General features: G+C 37.3%; 1 protein-coding gene across 6 annotated transcripts in view; it reads right to left on the bottom strand.

The window, feature by feature from the left end:
* The window catches only part of PLEKHA5 (pleckstrin homology domain containing A5), a 181,138-nt gene that overhangs the window by 22,451 nt on the left and 133,373 nt on the right, over positions 1–25,314 (bottom strand). For 3 of the 6 annotated variants that reach the window (XM_075440259.1, XM_075440251.1, XM_075440241.1), the window contains exons 11-19: positions 20,468–20,936; positions 18,833–18,916; positions 16,046–16,165; positions 15,334–15,387; positions 8,710–8,790; positions 3,948–4,010; positions 2,720–2,800; positions 2,436–2,585; positions 899–1,000 (exon numbers count right to left, since the gene is read on the bottom strand). In XM_075440259.1, coding sequence (XP_075296374.1) covers positions 899–1,000; positions 2,436–2,585; positions 2,720–2,800; positions 3,948–4,010; positions 8,710–8,790; positions 15,334–15,387; positions 16,046–16,165; positions 18,833–18,916; positions 20,468–20,936 — 1,204 coding nt within the window. Of the gene's footprint in view, positions 1–898; positions 1,001–2,435; positions 2,586–2,719; positions 2,801–3,947; positions 4,011–8,709; positions 8,859–15,333; positions 15,388–16,045; positions 16,166–18,832; positions 18,917–20,467; positions 20,937–25,314 lie in introns of those variants that run through there. The other 3 variants (XM_075440278.1, XM_075440268.1, XM_075440287.1) reach the window with 2 other exon arrangements.

Genomic DNA, 25,314 nt, shown 5'->3' on the forward strand with positions numbered 1-25,314 from the left:
ACAGTGCCGGCTCATGTCCAGCCTTTCGTCTATCAGTACCCCCAAGTCCCTCTCAGCAGGGCTGCTCTCGATCCTTTCATCCCCCAGCCTGTACTGGGGATTACCCCAACCCAGGTGTAGGACCTTGCACTTGGCCTTGTTGAACCTCATGAGGTTCACACAGGCCCACCTCTCCAGCTTGTCCAGGTCCCTCTGGATAGCATCCCATCCAGCATGGCATGGCTGTGCATGCTTTGGACTGCATAACACAAATTTCTCAGCTCTTGGGCTTCCTTGTGATTTCCCTTTCATCACTGCATAGAAAATCCCTCCCTGGAGCAAACAGCATGTTACGCCTCCCAGCATGCACCACACCCGTCTGCCTATTCCAGATAACGTATGCACATGTGTGTGTGCGTGTGCGTGTCTCACAAACATCTCCGCAGAAATTCAGAACGTCCGCTAACTGCCCAATTCACCACCGCACAGCCAGCGAATGAGATACACGCCAGAACTCCTCACACGCAAGACACAAAGCAACGCTCAGAACATTTTTTATTAAATTTCTTCTGATAGAATGATTTAATTATATTTTAAAATATTAAGTTAAGTGGAAGGATTTGTGTGAAGATTTACTATGACTGTCATAGCAATCAAGGTCTGAGAAATTGCTCAGTCCCCGTTTTGGACCCCACCACTGACACAGCAAGAGGAGACCTCCAGATACAGGAAAACCAGTGCTATAGCTTCAGAAAATCAGGAAAAGCTGAAGACCTCCTCAGAACTTACAAACTTGTAATTTCTTTTCATACCTGGTAAGTTAATGCACCACATGTCCTCCTTTTTTCATCTGTGTAGTTTTAAAAACTATCATAGAAAATGAAAGTGACTTCAATGTACTTTAAGACCTGTGCCACACCTGAATTTCTCCAAGCCGATCGAGTTGCTCCTGCATATGGTTCCTTGTTACAGTTACATCATATTCCAATTTATCATACTCTCTCCAAGCTCTTTCCAGTTCCTAAGTATATAACAAAAGTAAAGAATTAGAGATGCCTATTCAAGTAAAAAAAAAAAAAAGTATATTTATTTTTCTTTATTCAGTGGCATGACACTTCAGCAAGTAATGCATAAATAGATACCAGCAACAAATAAATATGTATTTTAGACAATACAATGTTTAAACAGCTTTTTGAATTTCTAATGATACTGAATGGAATTCAAACAAACAGTATTTTGTCTTTTCACAAACAAAGAAGACAGGCAAGGGCAAAGTCTTCAGAATACATCTTTACAGTCAGCAGGCACGTGGCTCTTAAGCTTGCCTTCCATCGAGGTAGAACACCCACAAAAATGGGTGCAAATTTTTCTCTTTTATCACATAGAATACGTATGTGTGAGTGCACAGCATGTGTGTGTCTGTGCAACGTATTATGCAAGGCAAATGTAAGTTCTCCAGCCCTGCCTGTCAGGTTACCAGGGAGTGCCTCAGCCCTGCTAATATGCCATTATTTTACATATGTGAAACTACAAACAGCAGAAGGGAGAAAGTGCAGAGAGAAAATCTTCTTTGAGGTCAGCTCTACCATCTCACTTTTTAAGCCTACATCAAGCAATTTACTCAATTTAGCATGAATTAAAAAGTTAATGAGGGAAAGTATATCTCAAGGATTTCCTTTCCTCTGATTCCCTTTTCCTTCTCCAACCAGTTCCTTTTACAACACAGTCCAACCTTCAGACCAGAACCAGTATTTCAGGGCCTACTTAATATAAATTTCACCATAGCAAACAACTGGAGTTTGACACTTTTTGGATATATATGTAAGCAGGCAAAAATGATCCTTTACCTTGTCATTTCAGTGCAGAAACCATCATGAAATGGAAAAGGACAGTAAATAGCAATTCCCTTCTTTTCCTTTGTGTGTTTCTTTTTTTTAAGATTTTTGAAAGTGTGTAACTTGAAAGATCTTTTAAATATAATGGCCCACTATTACGAGAGACCATGACAGCAGAATCTTTTCTTTTTTTCATCCTGCAGCTGCTTTTGCTTAAAATAAGTCACCTATCTGATTTAATCTCTGATAACTTTTGTGCTTCCTACTATTTTGACATCACATGAAATAGCATATTTGCATTATTTACTTCTTCTGTAATCAATTTTTCATATTATAAAGATGAAAATTACCACACCAATTAAAGTCAGGATGCACCATTCCTGGTCCAAAAAAAAAAAAAAAAAAAAGAAAGAAAAGAAAAAAAAATTTAAAGAAAGACTACTCAATGAATATAGTGGAAAGTTCACTTTCCAGCTGCCTTTGACAAAATTACAAGCAAGTAAAAGACAACCGAGTTTTGTTGGAACGTAATCAAAAACAATCAAAGACAACCCAAGTAAGAATATGAAGATGATCGTTTAACACTTCATGGAGTTATACTGGCAAGAACATGTTACTTACTGCAGTAGCTCGCGATACTTCTCGACAAGTGCTAAGTAGTCCGTTCTGCAAGTCATCTCTCTGCAAGACTACATTTTGTATGGCTGCGGGATTATCTGCATTCATTTCTATCTCCTGACTTGCTGATAGCAAAGCTTGTTCAAGCGTGTACTATTATAATAAAAAGAATTATTTTTAATGTTCTGCATCATTGGGCTGATTTTCATTTTATTTCAGTTACCAACGTTCTGATAATAAGCATGTAAAATAACATCCACTTTAGGTAATAAATACAATTGTCCTACTTTCTCCTTGTGTAGCTGTTGAAGCTTCTCTTCCAGTGCTTGTACAACTTTATCTTGTTCACATAAACGGCTAAGCTTAGCCTGGTATGTAACAGAAAATGATGCAATTAGGATTTCATTTTTAACATCTTCATCAATCAAAACATAACTTGATCAAAGAAAAATCTATATAAAATTTTATTACCACAAAACATGATTTCTAAAACTGAAGACATCAGTGTTGTATTTTCAAATTACTCTTAACAAACCCTCTTAAGATACGATGAAATAAGTGTTATTATGACTTGAAACAGCATGGCTCAAAACACATAATTTATGATTCTCCAGCTAAATCTTTACAACTTAATAATAGGTACTAAATACCATTTTAATTTACATATTCCTCAGCACTATAAAGAATATCACATACATTTACAGTCTTTCCCATGGTTTATTTCAGGTTTTTACTAGTTAGTTACTAATACTATCCATGTTCTGCTCCATTTTACCTCCAGTCGAGGCTTGGCTATGACTAAAACTGTTCCACTCCAGCTCCAGTTTGAGCAAATTACTGTTCAGTGCACTCTAACCAATTTGAACCAGTTTACTTTTCTATTTGACCTTTTTTTTTTTGTTCATTTTGTGCTGCTCTGACTTTTAAACTCTAATATAACATTGGAAACCTACTTTCTTTTTTACTCTTCGAATAACAACCCTTCAATCAGTATCTCTACTCTTGCTTGCATTGTGCAAGAATGACTAGACATGCATATGTATGCATATACAGTATGACTGTATGTGTGTATTTTTCACCACTGATTTTAAAACTTACTTTAAACACCAAAGCCCTTTTCTTTAGTAATTAGCAACCCAGTACTCTGAATGGTACCTACCCATGCCAAAGTTCAGTTTTGTAGTGTCGGTCATATTTCCTCAGAAATTACATGTCCCATGCTTATAGCTGAACTACAGCTACAGAGTTGTTCCCTTCTAAAGTAAGTCATTCCTTTCTAGAAGCAATTCACCTTTGAACAGATATAATACTTGAAATTTCAGCCTAAAGGGTAATACTTCCTGCAAGTTAGAAGCTTATTACAAAAATAATCTTATGTACCTCAATTTCACAAAGCAATTTCTGTGAGTAATCACCTATACGAACTGCATTTCAAACCCAAAAGTCAAGGGGGAAATTATTATCAAGAGACAAATACCAACATTTCCAAGGAAGAAAAAAATACAAATTACTTACATCAATATCCAGCTCTTCAGTTCTATATTTGTATAGTGTACCCCTACACTCTTCTTGTGTTAACTATAAAGAAGAATAATATTGCCATAAAACAACTTAATTGGACTATGAAAATGAAACTACTGTACAGCTTAAGAGCTTTAATGCAGAAATCAGCTTTTGCTTGGAAGTCAAACATACCACATTGAACGATGTATTTTTAGCCAATATGTGTTAATGAAGATAAGTAAGTGGAATGTCAAGCAGACTGTCAGTAGAAAGTTGCATTAACTTAACAGGCTACGTTTCTAACGCAAAGCGGATTTTTAAAGATGTCCAACTAACTCAATCAAACCTGGATTATGTAGGAAGATGAAACTGCCAGAGTACACCTAGGCACAGTTATACATCATTGTGTACGTTCTCTTACGTGCATTCTAAACACAGGGACTCAATCTACTTGGAATTAACCATTCTAGGCCCACTAAGGTCAAGTGCATTCACAAGGAGGATATTCTGATGGGAATCTGAAATCAGAACAGAATGACCTAAGTATACAAAATACATGTAGAATACCTCGTAACAGACGTATGCCCAGTAAGTTCCACCAAATACCTTTCTGCCTACTTTCTCCTATGGATTCCCTCCCCCCCAGAGTATTACCAGAAATGCCATCAATGGAAGCCCTTCTGGTTTATCTTTCGACCTAGGCAAACTTGTCACCTCATGCCAGTCAGCATGTAAGGTATCCTCAAACTACTTACATACAGCCCCTCACATTAAGTTCTTAACTCTCTCAGTCTCTGAACTGACCAGTGACAAGATTTAAAAATATTTTACATGAAAAAGGTAGCTCCCCATTTTAGAACGGAGTGTCACTGACAGTAACTACTCAATGTCCTACACAGCAAGTACTGGCATAACACTATCAACCGTCGTATTCTATTTAATTAAAACCATGTGTGCCTTGAGTTCCAATATAGATGCTTTCCTTTCATGTATCTGTCATAATTAGGTCATCGTGACTTAATAGTGCAAGAAAGACTATAAAAACACAAGTCCATGTTAAAGGACGCTTACAAATAAAAGGAGTAGGGAAGGGTTAATTAGACAAGCATTCCAAACATACAGTAAATCTTCAACACACTTAAGTGTTTCATTTCCAGACATTATGTCCACATACCTCATGCAAATACACCTGGTGACAATTTAAAAGTATGTATAGTGTATTAAAACCACACAGTAACTTTCTTTGAAATGGACATTTTATGGAAATGAGTGTTGGAACACGAAAAAAGCCACAGCACTTTAGCACCTCATGAATGTCACAAAACTTAGGATATTTACTTAAACTCCTACTATTGTAGAGTTGCGTTTTTTAACTGTTGATTTTATCACAATGAGAGAAAAATGAGGAATGGAAATATTTAAAAAAACTCATAAACATGGCCAAATGTCCTTAACTTGCAGAGAAAACCTAGTTATATTTTACAACAGAAAGATTTTACAGAAGAAAGATTATCCCCTACTAGATAAATACATCTTCCCAAGACACTGCTCAGCATTTTATATAGCTTGCCTGGAAAAATGTAATGCTATTTTTTCAAGCCAGTATTTTTCACACTTTTTAATTTTTTTTTTTTTAAAGAGAGACATTTATTTATTTGGCATTTCAATCTTAATTATAGCCAAGTTTCAAATACCTTGCCAATTCAGCATACTTATTTATCCCTGCCTATCTCCTAAAAGAAATATATTTTCAGTATTCAGAAAACAAAAACACACTTTCAAAGAACACTACACACGTGCTAATTCTTCTTATTAAAACCCTATCATACTCCTAAAATTGCTGCGAACTTTTTGCTTTTGTCAGTGGTACCAGTTGCGTGCAATAGGCACTACTGGAGAGCCCCTTCATTTCAACGTTTCTACTGCAACATTTTATGGAGACTTAGTGTAAAAACTCTAAAAATACTATGAAACACTTAATCCATCTCTGACAAAACAGCTGCTTCTCTTTCCACAGCGCATATACAAATCAGCTTAAGGCAAAAAGTGCAGAATGCTATCACATCCTACTGGAATTATGAGCGGAATTCACAGTAGACAAAGTGGAATTACATATTACAAGTAAGGACAATGACTTCATCACCCCAGAAAACACATTGTAAGAGCTCCAATGATCAAGTTTTGAAATGTATTTTATGTCACATTCAGCAAACGTCCCTCTCATCAAATAGTTCCTACAAATCCTTCCCCAGGACAGTAACCTCAGAGGAAGAGTGCCACCTACTGAAACACCAATATGACTTGCTGCTGACTTCCACACTTTTCCCCAACATTTGCCTACTCAAATACAAAAATGTCCATTCCTCTTAGCATGGTGAAATACACCACACAGCTCCCAAACATCAAGGAGCAGGACTCTGAGTACCTACCAACAGAACTTAGCATTTCTAAAAGGCCAACTCCACATGCAGAGTTTGGCCAAACGTGTATCTCACATGTGAAAAGGTAAAGTGACCTTAACTGAACCTTTGTCTGATGTTAGAAACGATTTTTCAGCTGCTTTACAGTCTCACTGCACAGTCCCCATTCCATCAAACGCCAGTACCAGATGAATCGGAGAAGTGGATAAATCTACCACAATGGACACAATATAAGATGTCCTTAGACAAGCAAATGGATGTTACCTTGCTGCACTCAGATTTTAATTTTTCTCCCTTTAGGGAACTCACACACATAAGAGGAACTGAGGATAATTCTGCTTTTTAAAATCAGAATATACTGCTTTAAAAGATTAACACTCCTCACCTAGTATTAGAAAGAAACAGAAAAACCCAAGGTAGAAATGGGCGCAGGCTGTAAAAGCTTCTGTTGTTCTTGTCTGTACATATGGAATCCTCGCCCTGGCTTATATTTGTAAATTTACAGTACAATCTGTAGAGCAGAAAGGTTTAGAAGACTTATTTAGGCAGTGAAATTTTAATGCAGTATTTTGTATAGGAAACCTCGTCTGTGAGAGCAGAAAGTCTTGCCATTCTCCAGTTTATGGAACACATGGGTTCTTCTGCACAAGCCTGCCAACATGTCACAAACGCTCTGACCTGAAAAGACCCCATCTCTAGTGACAAAAGGTCATTTGGTCTTCATGACCTGTTCCAGTCACTGTTTCTTTGACAAGAATGTCAAAAAAGGTGCTTATTCAGTGTCAAATCCGAAGCAGCAGGTAGATCTACAAGGCGAAGGCAGTGCTGTGTAGCGATACCTTAGCTGGCAGCATAGCTTCATCGAGACAGCACTCTGAAATTTATGGCTATCCCTAACTGAGAGGGCAGATCAGCCCAGGCACAACTATACTAATATCAGCAGCTGAGCAAATTTACCCCCACACATCCAAAGCCCCTCTGTGCATTATATTGTATGTTGACTTATGTCTTACATACTCTATCACAGAAAACTGATTTGTTTTCAAAAAAATCGTAACGGCTAGGCTTCTTTGACAAAAAACAAACACAATAAAAAACAATTTCATTTAGGACTTGAGGGCACCTTACTTTGCCCACTCCTCTGCCAAATAGCTCCTTCAGGTTCCATGTTAAAGCTCCTGTTTTGCACACAGGAGTACAAATTGGACGATCCTGAAATCAAAGTCACTCACAACCCAATTTCTTTTGGAAAGCTGAGATTTTTTCTTGCAACTTCTCTGGCTCACAAGCAAATCTACAACGTGGAGTTGACTTCCAATAAAAAATGAAACATGAAATTAAGCTGCAGCATTTCTCAGAAACATGGCAAAGCATTAATCACTAATAAATGACTGTTCTATGTGGCAGAATGTCTCCTTTTCTTCAAACTATGCAATCTTTATAGTCATTTTGGCTCACAAGAGCATAAATGCAAGCGTGAGGGAACTGGTCAGGTATTCATTTCTGACTAGCAGCCAGAGTTGCACACCTCATCTGCTGCAAAATATCGTAGTCTTTTAAGTTAAGAACATCATTGTTGCAGTTGAGGCTAGAAACTTCTGAAACATTCCCTGATGTGACAGGAGCTATTCAGTTAAGCCCCAGTATCCCCAGGACGCTGCAGTGCCAATGGATACATATTGGCCATGCTCATAAGTTAATGCAGGTCTCAACTCACAGACAATATTTCCATTCACATTTCTGATTCTTCTTCCATCTTACCATTCACAACCATCACTAGATACTCTGTAAGTGTGCACGGTTAAGCCTGCTGTGACTTTATGAACAGACACTGCCTTTTGGATTTACAGTTCCCAGATCAAAGTAATTTTGATCCTTCCTTTCTTCAGTGGCTAAAGGCTTGGTAGGTGCAAAGAAAAACTTGTAAATCCACTTCCTAGAACAAAAAATTGCCAGAAATGACCAGGTAAACACCACTCACATGCTTTCGTAGTGGTCAAAAGAAAGAAGCACCTTTGAACACTAATTGCAGAGAATCATGCTAAGACAAATGTTGGAAGCTTATTGGAAGTTTTATGAATTTACTGGACACCTGCATCAAACATGAACTAATTAAATCATCTAGACAGAAAAAGTTATCCAAAAGTGTACATTTAATACTTAACAACAAAAACGCAGCAAAAGCCATGCTAACGATACTGCAGCATTTTATACAGCATGGATGACTTGTGGTTTTCCAAAGCAAAGAAGAGAAACACCAATGTTATGAATAAATCTGAGGAACAACCAAAACTGTCACTAAGGAAAATTTTCGCAGATGATAAAGCAGTTTCATTCACTATCCAAGACCTTACTTGGTGGTACAGTTGCGGTCTTAGCGCCGAGTTCTCAATCATAGTGTGAACCATGGTGATTAAAGGTTCATTCTCTTTCATCTATTTCAAATCAGGAGGAGCATACAGCAAACATCAGTTTACAGCATGGCTAGATTTGAAAGACGACACTGTAAAATATAGCCTCTACTTTAATTTTTTCTAATAATGCAGTAGATTACATTTTATCCCATGCTTTTTATATATTCCATCATTCAGTAATAACAACATCTGAAAAGTTTAATAATATCAAACAAATCTATCAAAACCACACAAATGCTCAAAACCCATGTAATATTTATTCAGCAACACTCTCCCCTTTTAAAAATAAAAATGCTTAAAGTAAGCCTGGCTTTGCACAATACTGTAATGAAAAGTATTATCGGATTATGCAGTAGGAACACTCGAACCTTTATCAGAAAACCTTCTAAATTATAGATTTATAATCTCAATGCATATTAAAAATGATACAAGCATTCTCAACCTCTGAATATTGAAGCAAGTTTTAGATTTATGTTCATGTATCACAAAATGCCTTTATATACTGCACTGATTTATATGCTTAGGAACTTTAAATCATTAGTCATTGTATTTCTCCATGGGTGTGAAACTATTTTGGAACTGGTCAGACATTTTCTATCATGATTAGTATTTGCCGATATGTGTGCAAATGTCAAAACCACATACTTTGATTACTACAGTAAAAAAGCTGCACACATGTAGGACTTCAGAAAAATATGCAACACAGAAAATAATATGGGATTTTTTGTTTTAAAAAGGAGACTTTCCTAACAGTAAGGGAAATATTATGAAAACATACAATTTTCCTCTCCAAAAGAAACTGAAAGGTCACTTAATGCACAATCCCCCTCCTATTTTTGTTGGAAACTTTAGGACCTGTCAGAAACTTCAGGGAATTTTAGCAAAACCTGCTTCAAGTATGGTTACACGGGAAAGAAGCATGTGTATTAATATTTATGATCTTTCATTCTGTCTTCATGCATAGCTATGTACTCACCACGAATTTGCATGGCAAGGTTTTGTTTCACAGATCGAAAGGCAACAACAGAAAGCCTGAGTTTTTGATGCCTTTTGGAATTTCTTGCCCCTAATTATTTAGGAAAAATACTAACTTGTACATTTGGAGAAGTATTTTTTTTTTCTCCTTATGGGAAACACATTTTTTTGGTTACAGATAGAGGACCTGAGGACCTTTTTGTTGTTGTTGTTGTTTTTTATACATAGTAAAGTCTGATCAGCTGATAAGTTACCCACCCAATAAAGAGTACCTTATCTTAAGCAGGCAAACTTATTCTCTGCTTCTTCAAGGCAGGGAAAAGCCTAAACAAGCAACCTCTCCCATCTGCTCCATCACCTACCGTATACAGAAACAGAAAACTAGAACTGACACAAGAAGTTGTACTCCCTTTACATCAAAACTTTGCCCAGAGAGCGGGTGCACCAGGTGATACCAAAAGATATTGCAGCAGTAAGATCAACAATAAGGTCCAAAGCCAAGCAATAAAACTACAGCCAACTGAAATATTTGCAAAGGAAAATTTGCTCTGAGGCTGAAATATTTTATTAGGAATATACTGGTTTGGATGCATTTTTATTAGGAGGATTTCAACACCTGGCTAATTCTGGCAAATTCTTTTTCACAATATTTCAGTTTTTTTCTTTCTGACTGATAACAGCCAAAGTCAGAATTAATTTCTGTGGAACTGTTCAAAGATTGTTTTCATCCAGATTAGAAAAGAAGCAAAGTGGATTTGCTCAAAAGATGTTCTGAAATAATATTTTGTCCTCCAGCCAGCTCCAACTTTGATTTATAGGACTTCCAATATTTTTACTACCATCGGTGCTCAACCGTGCTTATCTAACACCATTTGCAAAGCCCAGTTATTTCTAGAAAAGCTCCAGTTCCTTAAGCCCTTATGGAACAAAGATCAAAACCCAGATAATTGGTAAAGTAATGCCAACCAAAGAGCCTTTGTAGCAGTCAAATATAGCAAGCTATTTTCCCCTTTAGGAAATAATGTTTCCAACAAATACTGACATTTAACTATTGAGAAGTTAAGTTCTTGAGGGAATATGTATCTGTCACAAACTTCTGTTAACTAAAGCCAGTGCACATACAAGGCAATGCGTACTGAAGAAGTGGCAAAGTAAACCAGAGTTACACGGGACACAATGGCAAGTCCCATGCTCTAAAGGGTGAAGAGGACACCTATTTTCTGTTCCTAAAGCATTGCCATGAGGCTACTCGCAAACTAAAGCTGGACACTATTCACATTCAACAAACAGCTTAAGGAAAAATATTTGCTTGTTCGTAACAGAAACAAGCCTTGATTTTCTCTCACTTCAGAAAAAAAAAATATTATTTTTGTACAGTAAAGGACCTGTTAGATCCGATGTGTAATACTAATAGCATCCTAGTCACAGAGTCTCTCCAATTAAAGACGTCACAAAAATTGGAATTAAGATTTTCATAAGCAAACTGAAGTGTCAACTGCCTGATGCCACACAGCAACACAGCAATAAAACCAAATAAAATCCATCAGTCTTGGCTTTATCACTTACTACTTCTACTAAATAACTTTTTCCCCCCAGATGTGATGCTTGATCTTTGCTTTTATCTTTACTGATGTAGTACATAAAAGCATTTTCCAGTTGGAAACAATGAGAAAAACACCTCCTTAACATATGATTTACACGAACAGCTACATTATTTATGAGCGGGTGTTTTGTGTTTTGAACTGTAAAGCCAAGCTATTGACAATTTTTCTCTTCCTTCCTTTTCCTAAGTTCTCTTCTGTGTTTGATAACACCCTGCACAGATCACAGATGACATTTCAGTACGTGCTGCTCTGGTGGCAGCAATCAGCTGGAACAGTAGCTCCCTACCAGGGTGGCTGACCTCACTGATCAGGTAAGGCCGTATGTCATGGGTGACAAAAGACTGAGCTCAGCAGTGGCAACAGGACCTAACCACGCTTTGCTCCCACCTTTCCTCTGCTCTTTCATCTTCTGTCCAAAAAGAAGAAGGAAAAAGCACTTTTCCTTCCTGCCTTCTTTTTATAGCAATGCTGCCTCCAGCACAGCATTTTTTTCACCCTGCAGAGCCCCTGCCCTGGAGCCTCCCTTCTACCTCTGGAGAGGGTAATGTGAAGAAAAGAACCAGCAGAAAGAACAACAGTGGTGGCTCAGTCAGCTCGCTCTACCTTTTCCAGATAATCTGAAAAATGCAGGTAAGAGTAGTATCCTATATACTGCTAACATAGAACATAGAATTTTAGGCTGAAACACAAGGTATCAGATATAATACAGGGGATCTGTCAGCTCCTGCCAAACCCCCTTGTACTGTTCCAGCCTCCCTGAATTTACTACTTTTTCCCAGAACACCACCTTCAGCATCTCAGAAAGAGGGTGGTGAAAAGGAGAAACACCCAGACAGTATGGATGCTGGCTGTGGGACCTCCACTCCTTTATTTGACAGCTTCTTTTTCAAGTTCTGTTTATTTTTATGCACCCTTTGAAAACCGAAAGAAACTAAAAATGAAAGTACCAGGAGAAGTATATGAACTACGTAACACCTAAACTATTTATGAAAATAGCATTTCAAAAAAAAAAGGGAGGGGGGCATGGAATGAAAGATTACATGAAATTTGGTAGAGCTTCTACTGTGACAAACCAGCCTGGGATATGCTGAGATCAATATGACAACACTCACGGAGAGTTTCACATAGATAGCTTAAGCTCAGTAGAAAAGGTTTTTTCAGCCAAAGAAAAGTTTTACTATCAACATAAAATTCAGAAGTCTAAGAGACTGGTTTGCTGGCATTCTCCGTAGTAACAAAAAGATTCAAGTGGGACCTCCTGCCATGGCTTTATTTTCAAGGGAGAAAAACGGTGTGTCTAGCTTTTAGCTGAAAAAGATTATGTTCTCACTTTTTGTTACTGTTATCGCAATTACTGGGTACAAATTCATTAAGGTAACTGATAGCTTGGATTTAGTAATACACAATAAGTGATCTCTTCAAATTTGATAATGCAGAAGGCTGAGACTATATGTGCCCTCGTAACACGTTGGCACACAAACCATCATGGCCTAGGGTCGCTAGCTATGTCCAAAGAACCACCTGAAAGCCAGATGAGTCTCTCTGCCGCCTCTCTACAAACCTTGAGCCAGCAGAGTGGTTCACAACCTCGCTTGAAAAAAAAAAGGATGCTTTGATGTGTTTGGCTGTAAGACATCAAAGAAATCATATGGTTGGGTATATGTGTGTCAGTCTTTTCGATCTTTTTTTCCCCCCCATCTCTGAACTCCAACAACAACAACAAAAATTCTGAAAGCGTAATACAAAAACACCAAAAAAGTGTAACATAAGAATTTCAATTTCTAACCATCTCAAAAGGAAACATCAGTACAAAAATGAAGCATGATTTTAAAAAGGCTATGGGATATTCCGGACTCTTGATAAGAAAGCCACCTAACCAGCAGACAACAACTTACTGCAGGAGCATGAAAGTCATCCTCCCTACACAGGAACTCCAGTCTGCCTGAAAAACTTACTAATCAGTGTATGCACGGTACTGAATTCTTTGTGACCAAAAAGGAGAGAGCTGAAAATAACAGGACTGGAGTTCCGCCACATGCTCTAGGGCAAAGCCGGTTTTGACACTATTTTCAGAGATTAAATACGAGTGGAAATACCTAATTTAAGTTCACTAGACATTTAAAATTCAAAGAGGGCAAGTGATTATGCAAGCTGGTTACAGATAGAAGTAACAAGGAGGAAAAGGCCTTAATTAGACTAAAAGAAACTGATTTTTTTTCTTCCCATCATAAAGAAAAACTGATAATGGACAAAGTAATAAAAAGATATAAATGAGATACCACCCCTAGAAGCAGTGGTACTCAAAGCAAAAAGACTCTCAGGGGATTTATTTCATACAGGTAGCTGGCAGAGTTATATTAAATCAAGAGAAAAAAAGAAAAAAAAAAAAAGATCAGAAATTGGGACAAGTATTCCAACCTGCTTATGAATGCAGGTTGTGCATTCCATGCATTTTGTGATTAAGGTAGTATATTTTAGACTTGATAATGGTTTCTTACTGTAAGAAGTGCAGTGATTTCTTGCATCTCTGGTAGTGGTAATTATGGTACATTTATAAGATTTAGACACTTCCCTAAATTAATGTTTATCACATCACATTTCTAAATTTTATCTTATGCAAGTAAAAAGAAAATCCTTTTTACCACTTTGCACGTTATACATAGGCAATTCTCTCCATTTAATCCTGTCTATTACACTCACAAGCTGGGCTAATCAAGCAACAGCATGGTACCTAATTTTACACTTCACATGGACAGTTATCCTTTCTTGGCAATGAATTACACTGTTGAAGACAGAATTATTCTCTTATTCCAAAACATTATAAACTGGAAATATCTGAGTTGGATGAAATATTTTTGACTCATTTAGCAAGCAGTTTTCCCCTACTGTTTTGGATCTCCTGCAGCCCCTTAAGACAAGACAGAGATATTTCGATATGCACTGTCATCTAATGGAACTGGTCACAATTCGCACCTTGTTTCCAACAGATAACATGAAAATAAAGTCACTGGGCGAACCAAGCATGTGTGTGTGGGGGGGGTGTGTGTGTGTGTATCCATCCGCATGTGTGTTTTTTAGTAACTCACTGAAATCCTATTACAGCAACACGTAGGACATTGAAAGTTCTAAGAACAGTTGGTCTTAAGTGTAAGGCTGAAAAATTTCATTAGAAGAAAGAATATTAGAAAAAGAGAAGTAGAGATTTTTATATTTTTAGCTAACAGACACCTAGTTGCTTATACTTCTTCTAAGGACTTACGGCTGCCTTTTGTAAGTGCTAGCTAAAATTTCCCATTTAAAAACTTCTCACACGCAACTTCTACAGAAGTCCCATTTGATCATGCAACCAAGCCACAAAAAGAGGTAGATGATATCATGATTCTTTACTTGGCATTCAATTATGCTAGTGAAGACAGAATTATACCCTCACTCCGTAAGTTACCAGAAATTGTAAAGAAGTAAAATCTTATATAAATCTTTAAGAAATAAGTGAGTAAAAGGAGAAAAAGTAATAATCCATGCTACGACTTGTTTAAACCATTTCTTCACGTTTGACTTCTCTTTCATTTAATGTCCTGTAGAAACATCTAAATCTTCTTCATTCAGAAAACTAAAATGATCAGAAGTGCTAGTTTTCTATAAATTGCATGTGTGTCATATGAGCTTGGAAATATATTACAACTTTGGTTAAGGATGGTGAAATGCTACAGTTAGTGTTATTATAAGAAAGAAATGAAGAACAGAAAAATTAATTGGTTAGTGGCTACTGTATTCTGATGAATTTTAAATTGAGTGGGGTTTTTTCCCATTACATGTCAAATTTGTAATCGATTAAGATATTCTGTGCTACTTAAAAAGGGCACTTATTAAATATCCAACTTCATAAAAAGCACTGAAAATCCTTCTCCCCAAATATTTCCAGCTTGATAGGAGCAGGCAAGAAGCATTAAGAAATGTAAACACACAAGAAAACTGCAAAGCCCACCTGATGATCCAAATATATGGCATTCCTTTGAAGGTGATGTGAAAGAACCTCATTCTAGCAGGCAGCAGTCAGGGAGAAAGGAAAGGGACAGAAGGTGTAGAATGCATGAAAAGAGCTTTAAAAGACATAGAAATACAATGCTGCTTTTATCTGCTTTTGGTTTTTGTGATCTTTTAACAAGTTTTGATCCCGAAACAGAAATGATGAAAGTTTGCCATGAATCAAGACTATGAACTACTACAGTACATTTTGGTTTGACATAAGAAATACAATAAGCTTATGTAAATGTCTACTACACAGACAGCTATAAACCCTTTGATAAACCTGTGTTTTAAACATGTCCTGATTTTCATACACAGATTACAAATAAGATTGTATCTGATATGAAGCAGTATGAACAATAAATCAATTTCATGTTCTATTCCTACTAATTTTGTTTATAACACCAACAGGTTAAAAAACTTTAAGCTTAACTACAATATATTTTTAAATATTCGTCTGTAATTTTGACTCAGCTAATTTAAAAAAAGCCATGAGTCAAACCTCAAAGGGTTAATAGCAGCACATCATGTACACAAATCATCAATGTTACTCTATTTTACTCCCACAGTAGTCAGAAAATTTTGCACTAATGGTACAATGCAAACTTTGGTTAATGAATGACTACAGGTTAGTGAGCATGGTACATGACACACATTGCTTTATAGCTGACCTTTGGGCTGCTGGCCTCAAGTTTTAGTTGCATGAGCTGTGCTAGTGTGTGTTCCCGGATACTACTCAGTTCAGCTTGCTGCCGTCTCAGCTTTATTAGCAGCAGCGTGAGCTCCTCTGGCTGAAGGAGTGCAGCGTGAGAAGCCAAAGAGTAGAAAACAGGTTAATTGGTATCCTGAACAACACTTCATTAAAATAAGGGTTCTTAGTAGCCTTCTTACAAAAACTTTCTATAGCGATACAACAAAAGATACAGTATTTTTCCCAAATTGACCACTTTCAAATATGTATAATGAAGGGTTAAGTTTAAACTATTAAAAACTCTGTAATATTGTAACACTCTGTACAAAGGACAAAAAAGTGAGGATATTGAAAGCAGTCTACAGCCCCCAAACTTCTTCTAACATGCATATCAAATTGATGATACTGACTTAAGCGAAGGGGGGAATAATTCCAGCCCTTAGGATAGCACTGTCTGTACATGGACAGCCATTTGAGCTTGGTGAAAGAAACAAAAAATTCCCTCAAGAAAATCTAGTTTCCAAAATAATTCTTCAAATGCATGCATCAAAATTCAGAGTAAATAAACCCTCCTCCAGTAGCAGAACTACATCAGAAACAATCATCTTTCACAAAATAAAACTGCACAGGCAAGACAAAAATCATTCTCTGTCCCACCTTCCTCAGGTCTGAGGCTTCCAGTTCAGTTATTGCTTTACTTTTATGACTAAGATGTACGATACAGCCTCAGGAAGGGATGAAGAATAGTATTTACAGCCCACAATTACATATATAATGGAAATACAGTTGTACTGAAATGGGTATTTGTCAGGTAATTCCACACAGACCAGTTTAGGTCAGTTTGGGAAAGTCTACCTGAACCATTCCTGGGAACCACTTCTATTAGCAACACTTCAAAGAAAACAAAACACTTCACATCACAAGTATTTTTGTTATGTTCCTGTTTTTTTCCTTTTCTTACGCTTCTCCAGAAGTCAATCTTATAAGAGGTTAAATATTCATCCAGGATTTTGATTTTCCCACAAGTTCTGTGAGTTAAAGAAAACCCAGACACAAAAGCCCTAAAAGCCTGCAGTCCCAGAAATTCCCCAAGGCAAAGAAGTAAGGAGAAAAGCCCCATAGAACCAGATATTAAATTACTGAAAAACGAATACCAGTTTCTTAGAACAAAGAGGAAAAATCCCCGAGAATGTGCGACACTGGCACCGTTGTGAGCTCGTACTTGAGTAGCCCACAAGAGGGAGCAAGGGATTTCCATATAGCTTCAGCTGTCAAAACCGTTTGCTTTGAGGGAAATCCAACACCAAAGCCAAACTGTCTAATGGCCAATCTTCCTCTTCTAGTACTCTTTCAATACCTGGATTTAATATACTTAATCTCAGAAAGTAAGCGTAGAATCTAGACTGCTACACAAGACACTTTCAAGTTCTCTCCAAGAAGCAGTGACAAGAATTCTAGTCTAAAAATTACCGTCAAAGAACAAGAAAACTATTTTTAGAAATAAGAGAATTGAAAGTAACTTGTATCTTCAAACAAAAGAAACAGTGAATCACTTTTTCAACACCAAAACTCATCTCGGTATGTTCTGCAAAAGCCTGATTTTAGTGCATTAGGAATAAACTATTTAATGGTACTCAAATTCAATGTTTGCAAGGAAACTTTTTTGCATAGAGGAACCCATCAAACATCCTACTCCTCTCTAGACATTCATAATGTTGCAACCATGTTTGACATTGCTGTAAGTGCTGCGCTTTTGATAGAGCTCTTGGGACTCTTGCAACACCCACAACACAGAATTTTGTTTAGAGAGCTACCTACAGGTTTCCTCCTCTGGCCCTTGCAATGACTGTGCTGTGGGCAGGACTTCGCGTTTCTACAGGCAGAAGCTTGGACCTCCTTGTCCCCTACCCCGCTCATCAGCCCAGCTTCAGCAGCAGAGCCCAGGAGAGCTGATGGGGCCATGAACCCAAAGAAAGGTCTGCAGAAGACGAGGCACAGAGGTGAGGCGCCAGCTGCCAAAGGCCAACCCGTAAGTTGCTGAAGGTGCCAGGGATTCATGCTGGGAAGTGCAAGAAACAGGGGCCAAGGCAGCGGAAGGATTGACTGGGGAGATGTTGCCCACACAGTACGAGTCAAAATCTGTATTCTCAATTCATAACTGTCTCAAACAGTAATTTCAGATGGACAAAGGATTACGGAAAGGAGACAAAAACTGGTAAATAAATGTAGTGAATTTAGGACAATTTCTTAGCTTTAGGCTAAGAGTCATGTTTCAATTAGGAAGGTGGACAGTATTCCCCAATATTACTTTAATGAAATACCTTCAATGAGAGTTTCAACTCTATCACAGAAAAATGGGAGATGTCAGAAAGGACATAATTTTTCCAAATCCAGTTTTGGTATTCTTAAGCTTTCAAAAAAAAAAGGTAAACTTTTCTTCTAGGATTTTCTAAATACTTAATGGAGACATAAGTGTTCTAGGATGTTCCACCCTCTCCCAGGAATTTCTCTAATGTATCAAAGACGATTAATAAAAATATCAGCTGTATTTTTCAAAGAAAATCTGGAGTCAGCAGCTACACAATATTCTCAGAATTCAATGTAACCACAGAGTACTACTTTAGTTGCTTTAAAAATCCTTAATAGTTAAAATGAAGGCTACATTTAACACAAGCTTTGAACAGAGTAAGACCTCAGCATTGCCTCTTCATACTTAAAGAATTACGCTTAGGAAAAAAATGATGTACCAAATAAAAATCCAACTCACTGTTTTGCCTTGGAGGCTCTGAGGAGTAACAGGCTGTAAACTCAGACCTGCTGGCATTGACCTTCTGTCAGGCACAAAGACATGCTGTACAAAAGCAAAATAGCACAGTATGATCCATAGTTATCTACTCCACAACTATTAAATGCTAACAGAAAGTCAAACGAACTTCATGCTCACGGCAAATTTGCTATGATTTCTGACAGCCTTGGCCAGTCATGCTCCCTGCTGATCTACCATCTAGGACGCTTGAGCAGCCTGCCTCTAACTTCTAGAAACTTTCATCATTCACTTGATGAACAGTCCTTCCCTCAAAGCTGTTGCCCTAATCATAGCCCATGTAAACAACAATCTTAGTTTTTCAGCCCTCACTGAAAGCTTTTTAAAAACCTAAGATCTCTGTATAGATGGAGTTTAAATCTTAAATTTACCCTACTGATTTCAAACAGTCTTCAAATTATCCACCTCTTAAAAACAGGTTTGTGCTTCTAAGTCAATGGAAAAAGTTAATTGTGTAACTAAAAAAACACAAACGAAATAGCATGAAAAACCGAAGGTAAATAAGACTTGTATAAAAGATGCTAAAAATGAAATGAAATACTACCATAAAGTGTTCCACAACGAAAAAAAATGTGAGAAAGCAAAACACGGCTGAGAGGACAAGTAAGCACGTGTTCTGTGGCACTGACCCTAGCGGTATATCTCGGATTTCTGAGAAGCACCGATTACTGAATTTCCAGTGCAGCTGAGACAAAGGATGTCAAAACAAAATTATTCCTTTGTTGATAAAGACCTAAAAATTTTCCACACAGCAGACTTAGTAAACAACTGTAATAGCTTTAAACTGCTTTAAGATACAGTTAAATGTTTTTTCCTGCATCAAGAGACATAAAGACACTCGAGATAAAGATTTAGCAAAAAGGAGCATTTTATAAAAATTCTAGTTTTACATTCAACTTAGAGAATAATTTTTATGTAATGTCCAATCTATTAAAAAAATATGCATAACACAAGCATGACGGATATAGCAGATACATGCCACATATGGCACCCAGGCAATTTTTTGTCTCTCCCTTTCACTGATGAAGACTAGCAAAGTTATGCTAGTCAGGCGCTCAGGTTGTGTGCAAATAGACTCTGATCTTCTTTAGTGATCTCCCCAACAACTCAATGGCATCAAAAGAAATTACTACACTCGGTTTTCTGTTGGAACCCAAGGCAGTCAAACTTGTGGCTGAAGAATACAAAACAGCACGTGGAAAGAAATCTGGGATTTTTAGTCCTCAGAGTTCCAGCTAAAAAAGCTAGAAGGGAGAGGGAAGTCTACACATACAACAAACTGTTCTGAATAATTTGCCTATTGACTCCTTTTCTTTCCTTTAGAGAAATCTAGTATTGTGGACAGTAATATTAAGAAAACAAGTTTTCACCTAGAGTATTAGAAAAATATATGTTTACAATCTTTAGATTTTTACATGCTTTTTAAAATCAAATTTTTCTCCATGAAAACACTGATGTAACTTAATCTTCATTGCAATAAAATACACTACAGCGCAACATGAGTTCCACAGTAACAGCACACTTTCTACTACAAATCCTTGTAAATAAGATATTTAACTATTAAAATAAGTATTTCACCTTAGTATGATGCGTCCTGTGTCTGCGATCAATAGTTACATCTCCCCTTTGCACTGGTGAAGACACTTCTGATCTGTAGGTCCGCTGCGGGGAATATCCTTGGAAACCAGCAACTGAACCATGAGAAGGTGAGGTGGGAATCGAATGCATCGTCTGATCAGAAATATTAATCATAGTTTTTGGGCTACTTAAAGTACTGTGTCTACTAAGAGTTGTTTGCTTATTGTAAAACTGACGTTGCTGCCATTCATAGAGCTGCCACATCGTGTCATCGCGCATCGACCTCCGTTTTTCTTCGGCTGTTACTGGTCCCACGGCTCTATCATACGCTGACGGCGTCACGCTGCAGAGGCTCTCCGGCCGGGCTTTGCTGTTTCGCGGCAGCGTTCTGTAGCCTTCCGGGTACCGGGGTAAAGCTTGAGGTCGATGGCTTGGCATGTTTCTTGGCAATGTCTGATACGAGACTATGCTGAAACACACATTTCCTTTTTATTAGTGGGCAGCATTAATACTGAGGCAATATAAAGTTTTTCAGTACTGGTTAGGTTTATCTAACTCTTATCTTTCTTAATACTACAAGTGGCGTTTAAAAAACCTGCAAGAAAATAAAGATGACAATTAAGAATCAACTATACTGACTGAATGCACTATAGCACCTGTAACTGAATCGTCCCTCTGACTAGCTGCTTGATCATCTAATCGACATTTCATCTTTTTACCAGTTTAACAGCCTAGTAGTGCCGAGTTTAGATCAAATCTCCTATCTTGTCTACATGCTGGATAGGTCAAAGTTTTGAAAGCTTTGAAGTTCTATATGGTTTCCACATGAGTCCATTTTTAATGTTTTCTTTTTCAAAAGTGAAAAAATCTGTTGTTTCCCTAAGAGAATCTTGAGCAATTACTGTGGACGTAAAAGGAATTATGATTTTTTTAACAGCAGACCAAGGAAAAATAGCAATAATGGTCTAATAAAATCATATCTTGCAATTGTCAAGGACAAGCCATTCTATATCAGCTATTCAAGTGAAACAAGTAGCAAAATACTCCTTTGTTTAATAATATTTTATTGCTTTCCAACTCAGATATGAATTTAAAAGCTTATTCTTTAATTTATTGCCACATTAAAATTCTGGAGTGCTACTGTCATTCAGCAACTTTCAGCATTAGCCGAAATGCAAAACGTTCCACACCCAGTATCGATGCATGCCTAAGTATGACAAAGCATTTCTTGTTTTTCACAGAGGACAAAATCTAGGTCATAAACATTGATCCATTCAAACCTTATCTAAAATTCAGATGAGAACCTCTTCGAGCCTTTTGCTGCTGATCACATCTATGACAGATGCTCTCCCAGAGACAACCGAAGTGATCTCAAACGGGACACGATGCAGCCATCAGAGGGCAGCAGCTTCCAGCTACACCCCGGACTAATTCAAAGCAAAGATACCCTGACAACACAAGGCACCAGAATCTGAAGATGGTTTTGAATGACTTCAGTGCCGCAAAAACATTAAAGAAATGATGTATGGCAAATGGCAAAGGAAACTATACGATGCATGTCAGATCCTTATGGAACAGCTACCAAGGAAACTGATGATGGTAAAACCCACTTTTCACTGAAAATAGTAAGCTGAGTATTTATGACCCGTAACATTTTGGAGATGAAAACTGCTATAAAAAGCTTCACATACAAAATCTGCTACATTTTCTGAAACTTTCCAAGAATTAATGAAGTGTTATTCCCGTTCTGTAGACTGGGCAGCTTTCCATTCTCAACAAAAAGAAAAAAAAGAAAAGGAAATGGATTCTAAATCATATTCTTTCGCTACAAAACCTGCTTAAATACCTCGAAATTTCTTCATGTAACATACCATTACCAATAAAAGTTTTTCTCCATCTCCATATTTAAACAACAACCAACCAAGACACTTTTGGTTTCAATTTGTAACTTTCAAAAAATTATTTTAGCTGTTCACAAATGGATATGGTGAAGCCTGGTATTTTCACGAAGGTATCTGCTAGCTAGATACACCTCACTTACTGAAGCTCCTCTCCCATATTAGTAATTAATTGGGCAGTGTACTCCCATTGGTTCCTTTAAATATTCCAGACAACTTGAAGAAAAGCTGTCTGAAGTTCTTACTATGTAAAGATAGCAACTTAAAGCCTGCATGCAATTACTTATATTCTGAAACAACTGGAAGATAACATACCCATCTTCGATGGGTAAACCACGAAAACTGTCAAAAGCCCAGCTGCCTCAACATTAAGCCTTGTTGTACATAATTTGATAAAATCAAAACAGATTGACAAATGTCCTGTCGATACTTGTAAAAATGTCATTCTAATCAAATGCAAAAAACAACTCTAGACGGTGCTGCAGCTCGTAAGTGAGTTGCAGGCGAGGGGAGGGAGACTGCTGCAGAGGGTCAAGCAGTCATACACACTGCGGGGCTGCATAATATTTCTGCAACTGTCATCGTAAATAGCTCCCTATAAATGTTCCCATAGGAAAAAAAAGTCTTCCACATGAGTTTGTAGACACCTTTAGAGGTTGTCTCTAGGATTATTGTTGGGTAGCAATACTGGTTCTGGTGTCTGAGTTGGACTATTTGGGAAAGCGACTTTGCTGCTAAACCTTTTGGGGCTCAGTTCTGCAATGGTATGAATACTCCCAGATCGAAACCTCAAAACAGTCCTCCAGCTGGCCCAGAATACAGAACCTCCACGTGGGAATCAAGCAAAGGGTTGCAGAGTGAAGATGGAAGCCTGGTGCTGTGCATTTAGGACGAGGTGTATATGAGCAAGGTGGGGAGACAGAGGCTCCCATCCTGCATTAGCAGCAACAAAACCCTCAGTACCACACAACCCTACTGGTTTTTCACATTTGAGAAAGATCACTGAAGTGAACCACTTTTGGTGAAAACATCTACTCTTGACTTGTGCAAAATTAATTCAATAGAATGATACTGAAGTGGAATGTTTTTATCTTTTATTTAAAAAACATTTATTTTCAGTTCAAAAAAATGTTTGTCTTCCTCAAGGCATCAGTTGTCTTTATTTGTGTTGCTCTTGCAAAAGTAGATGTCTAGATCCACAGAAACAGCAGACAAGAGCTTCAGGTATTAAAAACTACATTGCTGCAATTCTCATTAATTTTTCACTCAATCAAACTACTAAAGGTTCAGCCTGTTCCTCTGAAAAATTAGTAGTTCTACAGTGAACCCTTTTTATTCCATACTGAGGACAGCTAACAGCTCCTGTTTTATATATACTTATTTAATTGAACCTATTTGTTAACATTTTAGTGTTCTTAAAAGTCCTAATTTTTTTTCAGTCTGACACACCAGAGATATTCAGTTTGGCCCTCCACGATCTCTCTAACACATTGGAGAGACGGACACAATGTAAAACATGTTTGTCAAAAGTCAGCAACCCCATCAGGTGAAGACCACTTTTCTCAAAAATTCAACTTCTGAGTTGAAGAGGTCTTACTACAAGCAGCCTTACTAGCCTGCCACCCCAACCTTAGGCATCAGCATAAACTGGAATGTCTTTCGACTCTCATTCACCAACTTAAACTCTACTGAAATTTCTGTCTCCAGCCAGAAATTTTCAATCTGAACAAAAAGGAAATTTAAAATTTAAATGAAACCACATTCTAAAGACATCACTATGTATTGTAAATTTGGATCATTACTCAAGGCCACTTCCACACTAATTAAAAAAAATAGCTCAAGGCCAATTCTTCTTCTGTTTGCTACTTCTGTGTAGAACTGCATGTGAAAGCATACCCTTTGTGCTATCAGTGCCACTCGTCTTTAAGCAACAAGCGTTCTCTATAGTTAAGATAAACTATTGTCAATTAGTAACATGCTGTTAACAGTATTTCCCTCTATTTGATTCCCACAACAAAATTTGTTTTAGCGTCTTATACTTGTTCACAACTGAAAAATGGCACGGCTATTCAAATTGCTACTGTTTGGTTGCAAGTTTTACAATCCAATTAAAAAAAAATGTATTTGCAAAGAGCCTTCCCAGTTCTCATGACGCAAGCATGTATAATAAAGTACATGCCAGAGTGTGCGAGTCGCTGTCAGTACTGCAAGTTCAAACTTGATCAAACTACTTACACTGAGTCTTTCATGAAGCAACACATTAACAATTTCTAATTATATTTAATGAAGGACTAAAGGCAATGAGGAAATGTTACACAAATTTGGACAATTGTAAGTCAAACTAATCTAAATTTTTCAAGTTTTTGCAAAAACTGAAAAGTCCCCAACCCCCCTATTTTGCAAAGTGAAGAAAAAACATTTTCTGAACTTTGTTCTATCTTAAGCTCTGCTCTGCCATCTATCTATATGCAAACTCCTTGATTTCCAAATTGTCAAAATACCTCCTGTGACAGCATCTCCATACTTCCTATCTAATGTAATATTAAAAACTTTTATATTTTACTGCTAGCGCTGCTTTTCTGTAAGCCAGCCTGGAAGGAAAGTCCCTACACTTACGTCAGACAGAAAAATTGCTATCGGCACAAGATTCAGTATTGCCAATCATTCACGTATAATTTTAAAGCTTCATGAATAAGCACTGGAACTCAGAACTTGGAGATGTGTAATTTCATGAGAAAAGAAGCCTTAAGCATCAGGATAGTTAGATTTCTATGACATACTCTTAGGTAAAGCTTCCCTCTCTCCAAGTAAAGCTTGTTGAAAGTTTAAAAGGCTCCCTGGAATATTTTTGAAGAATTTTAAATAAAATATTATTACAAGAATTTGTGAACAAAAATGCGTATGATGGGGCAATTTCAAGAACAGATATTAAGAGGAAAAAGAATTGTT

The sequence above is a fragment of the Opisthocomus hoazin genome, chromosome 1 (genome assembly GCF_030867145.1).
Source record: "Opisthocomus hoazin isolate bOpiHoa1 chromosome 1, bOpiHoa1.hap1, whole genome shotgun sequence".
Lineage (NCBI taxonomy): Eukaryota > Metazoa > Chordata > Aves > Opisthocomiformes > Opisthocomidae > Opisthocomus > Opisthocomus hoazin.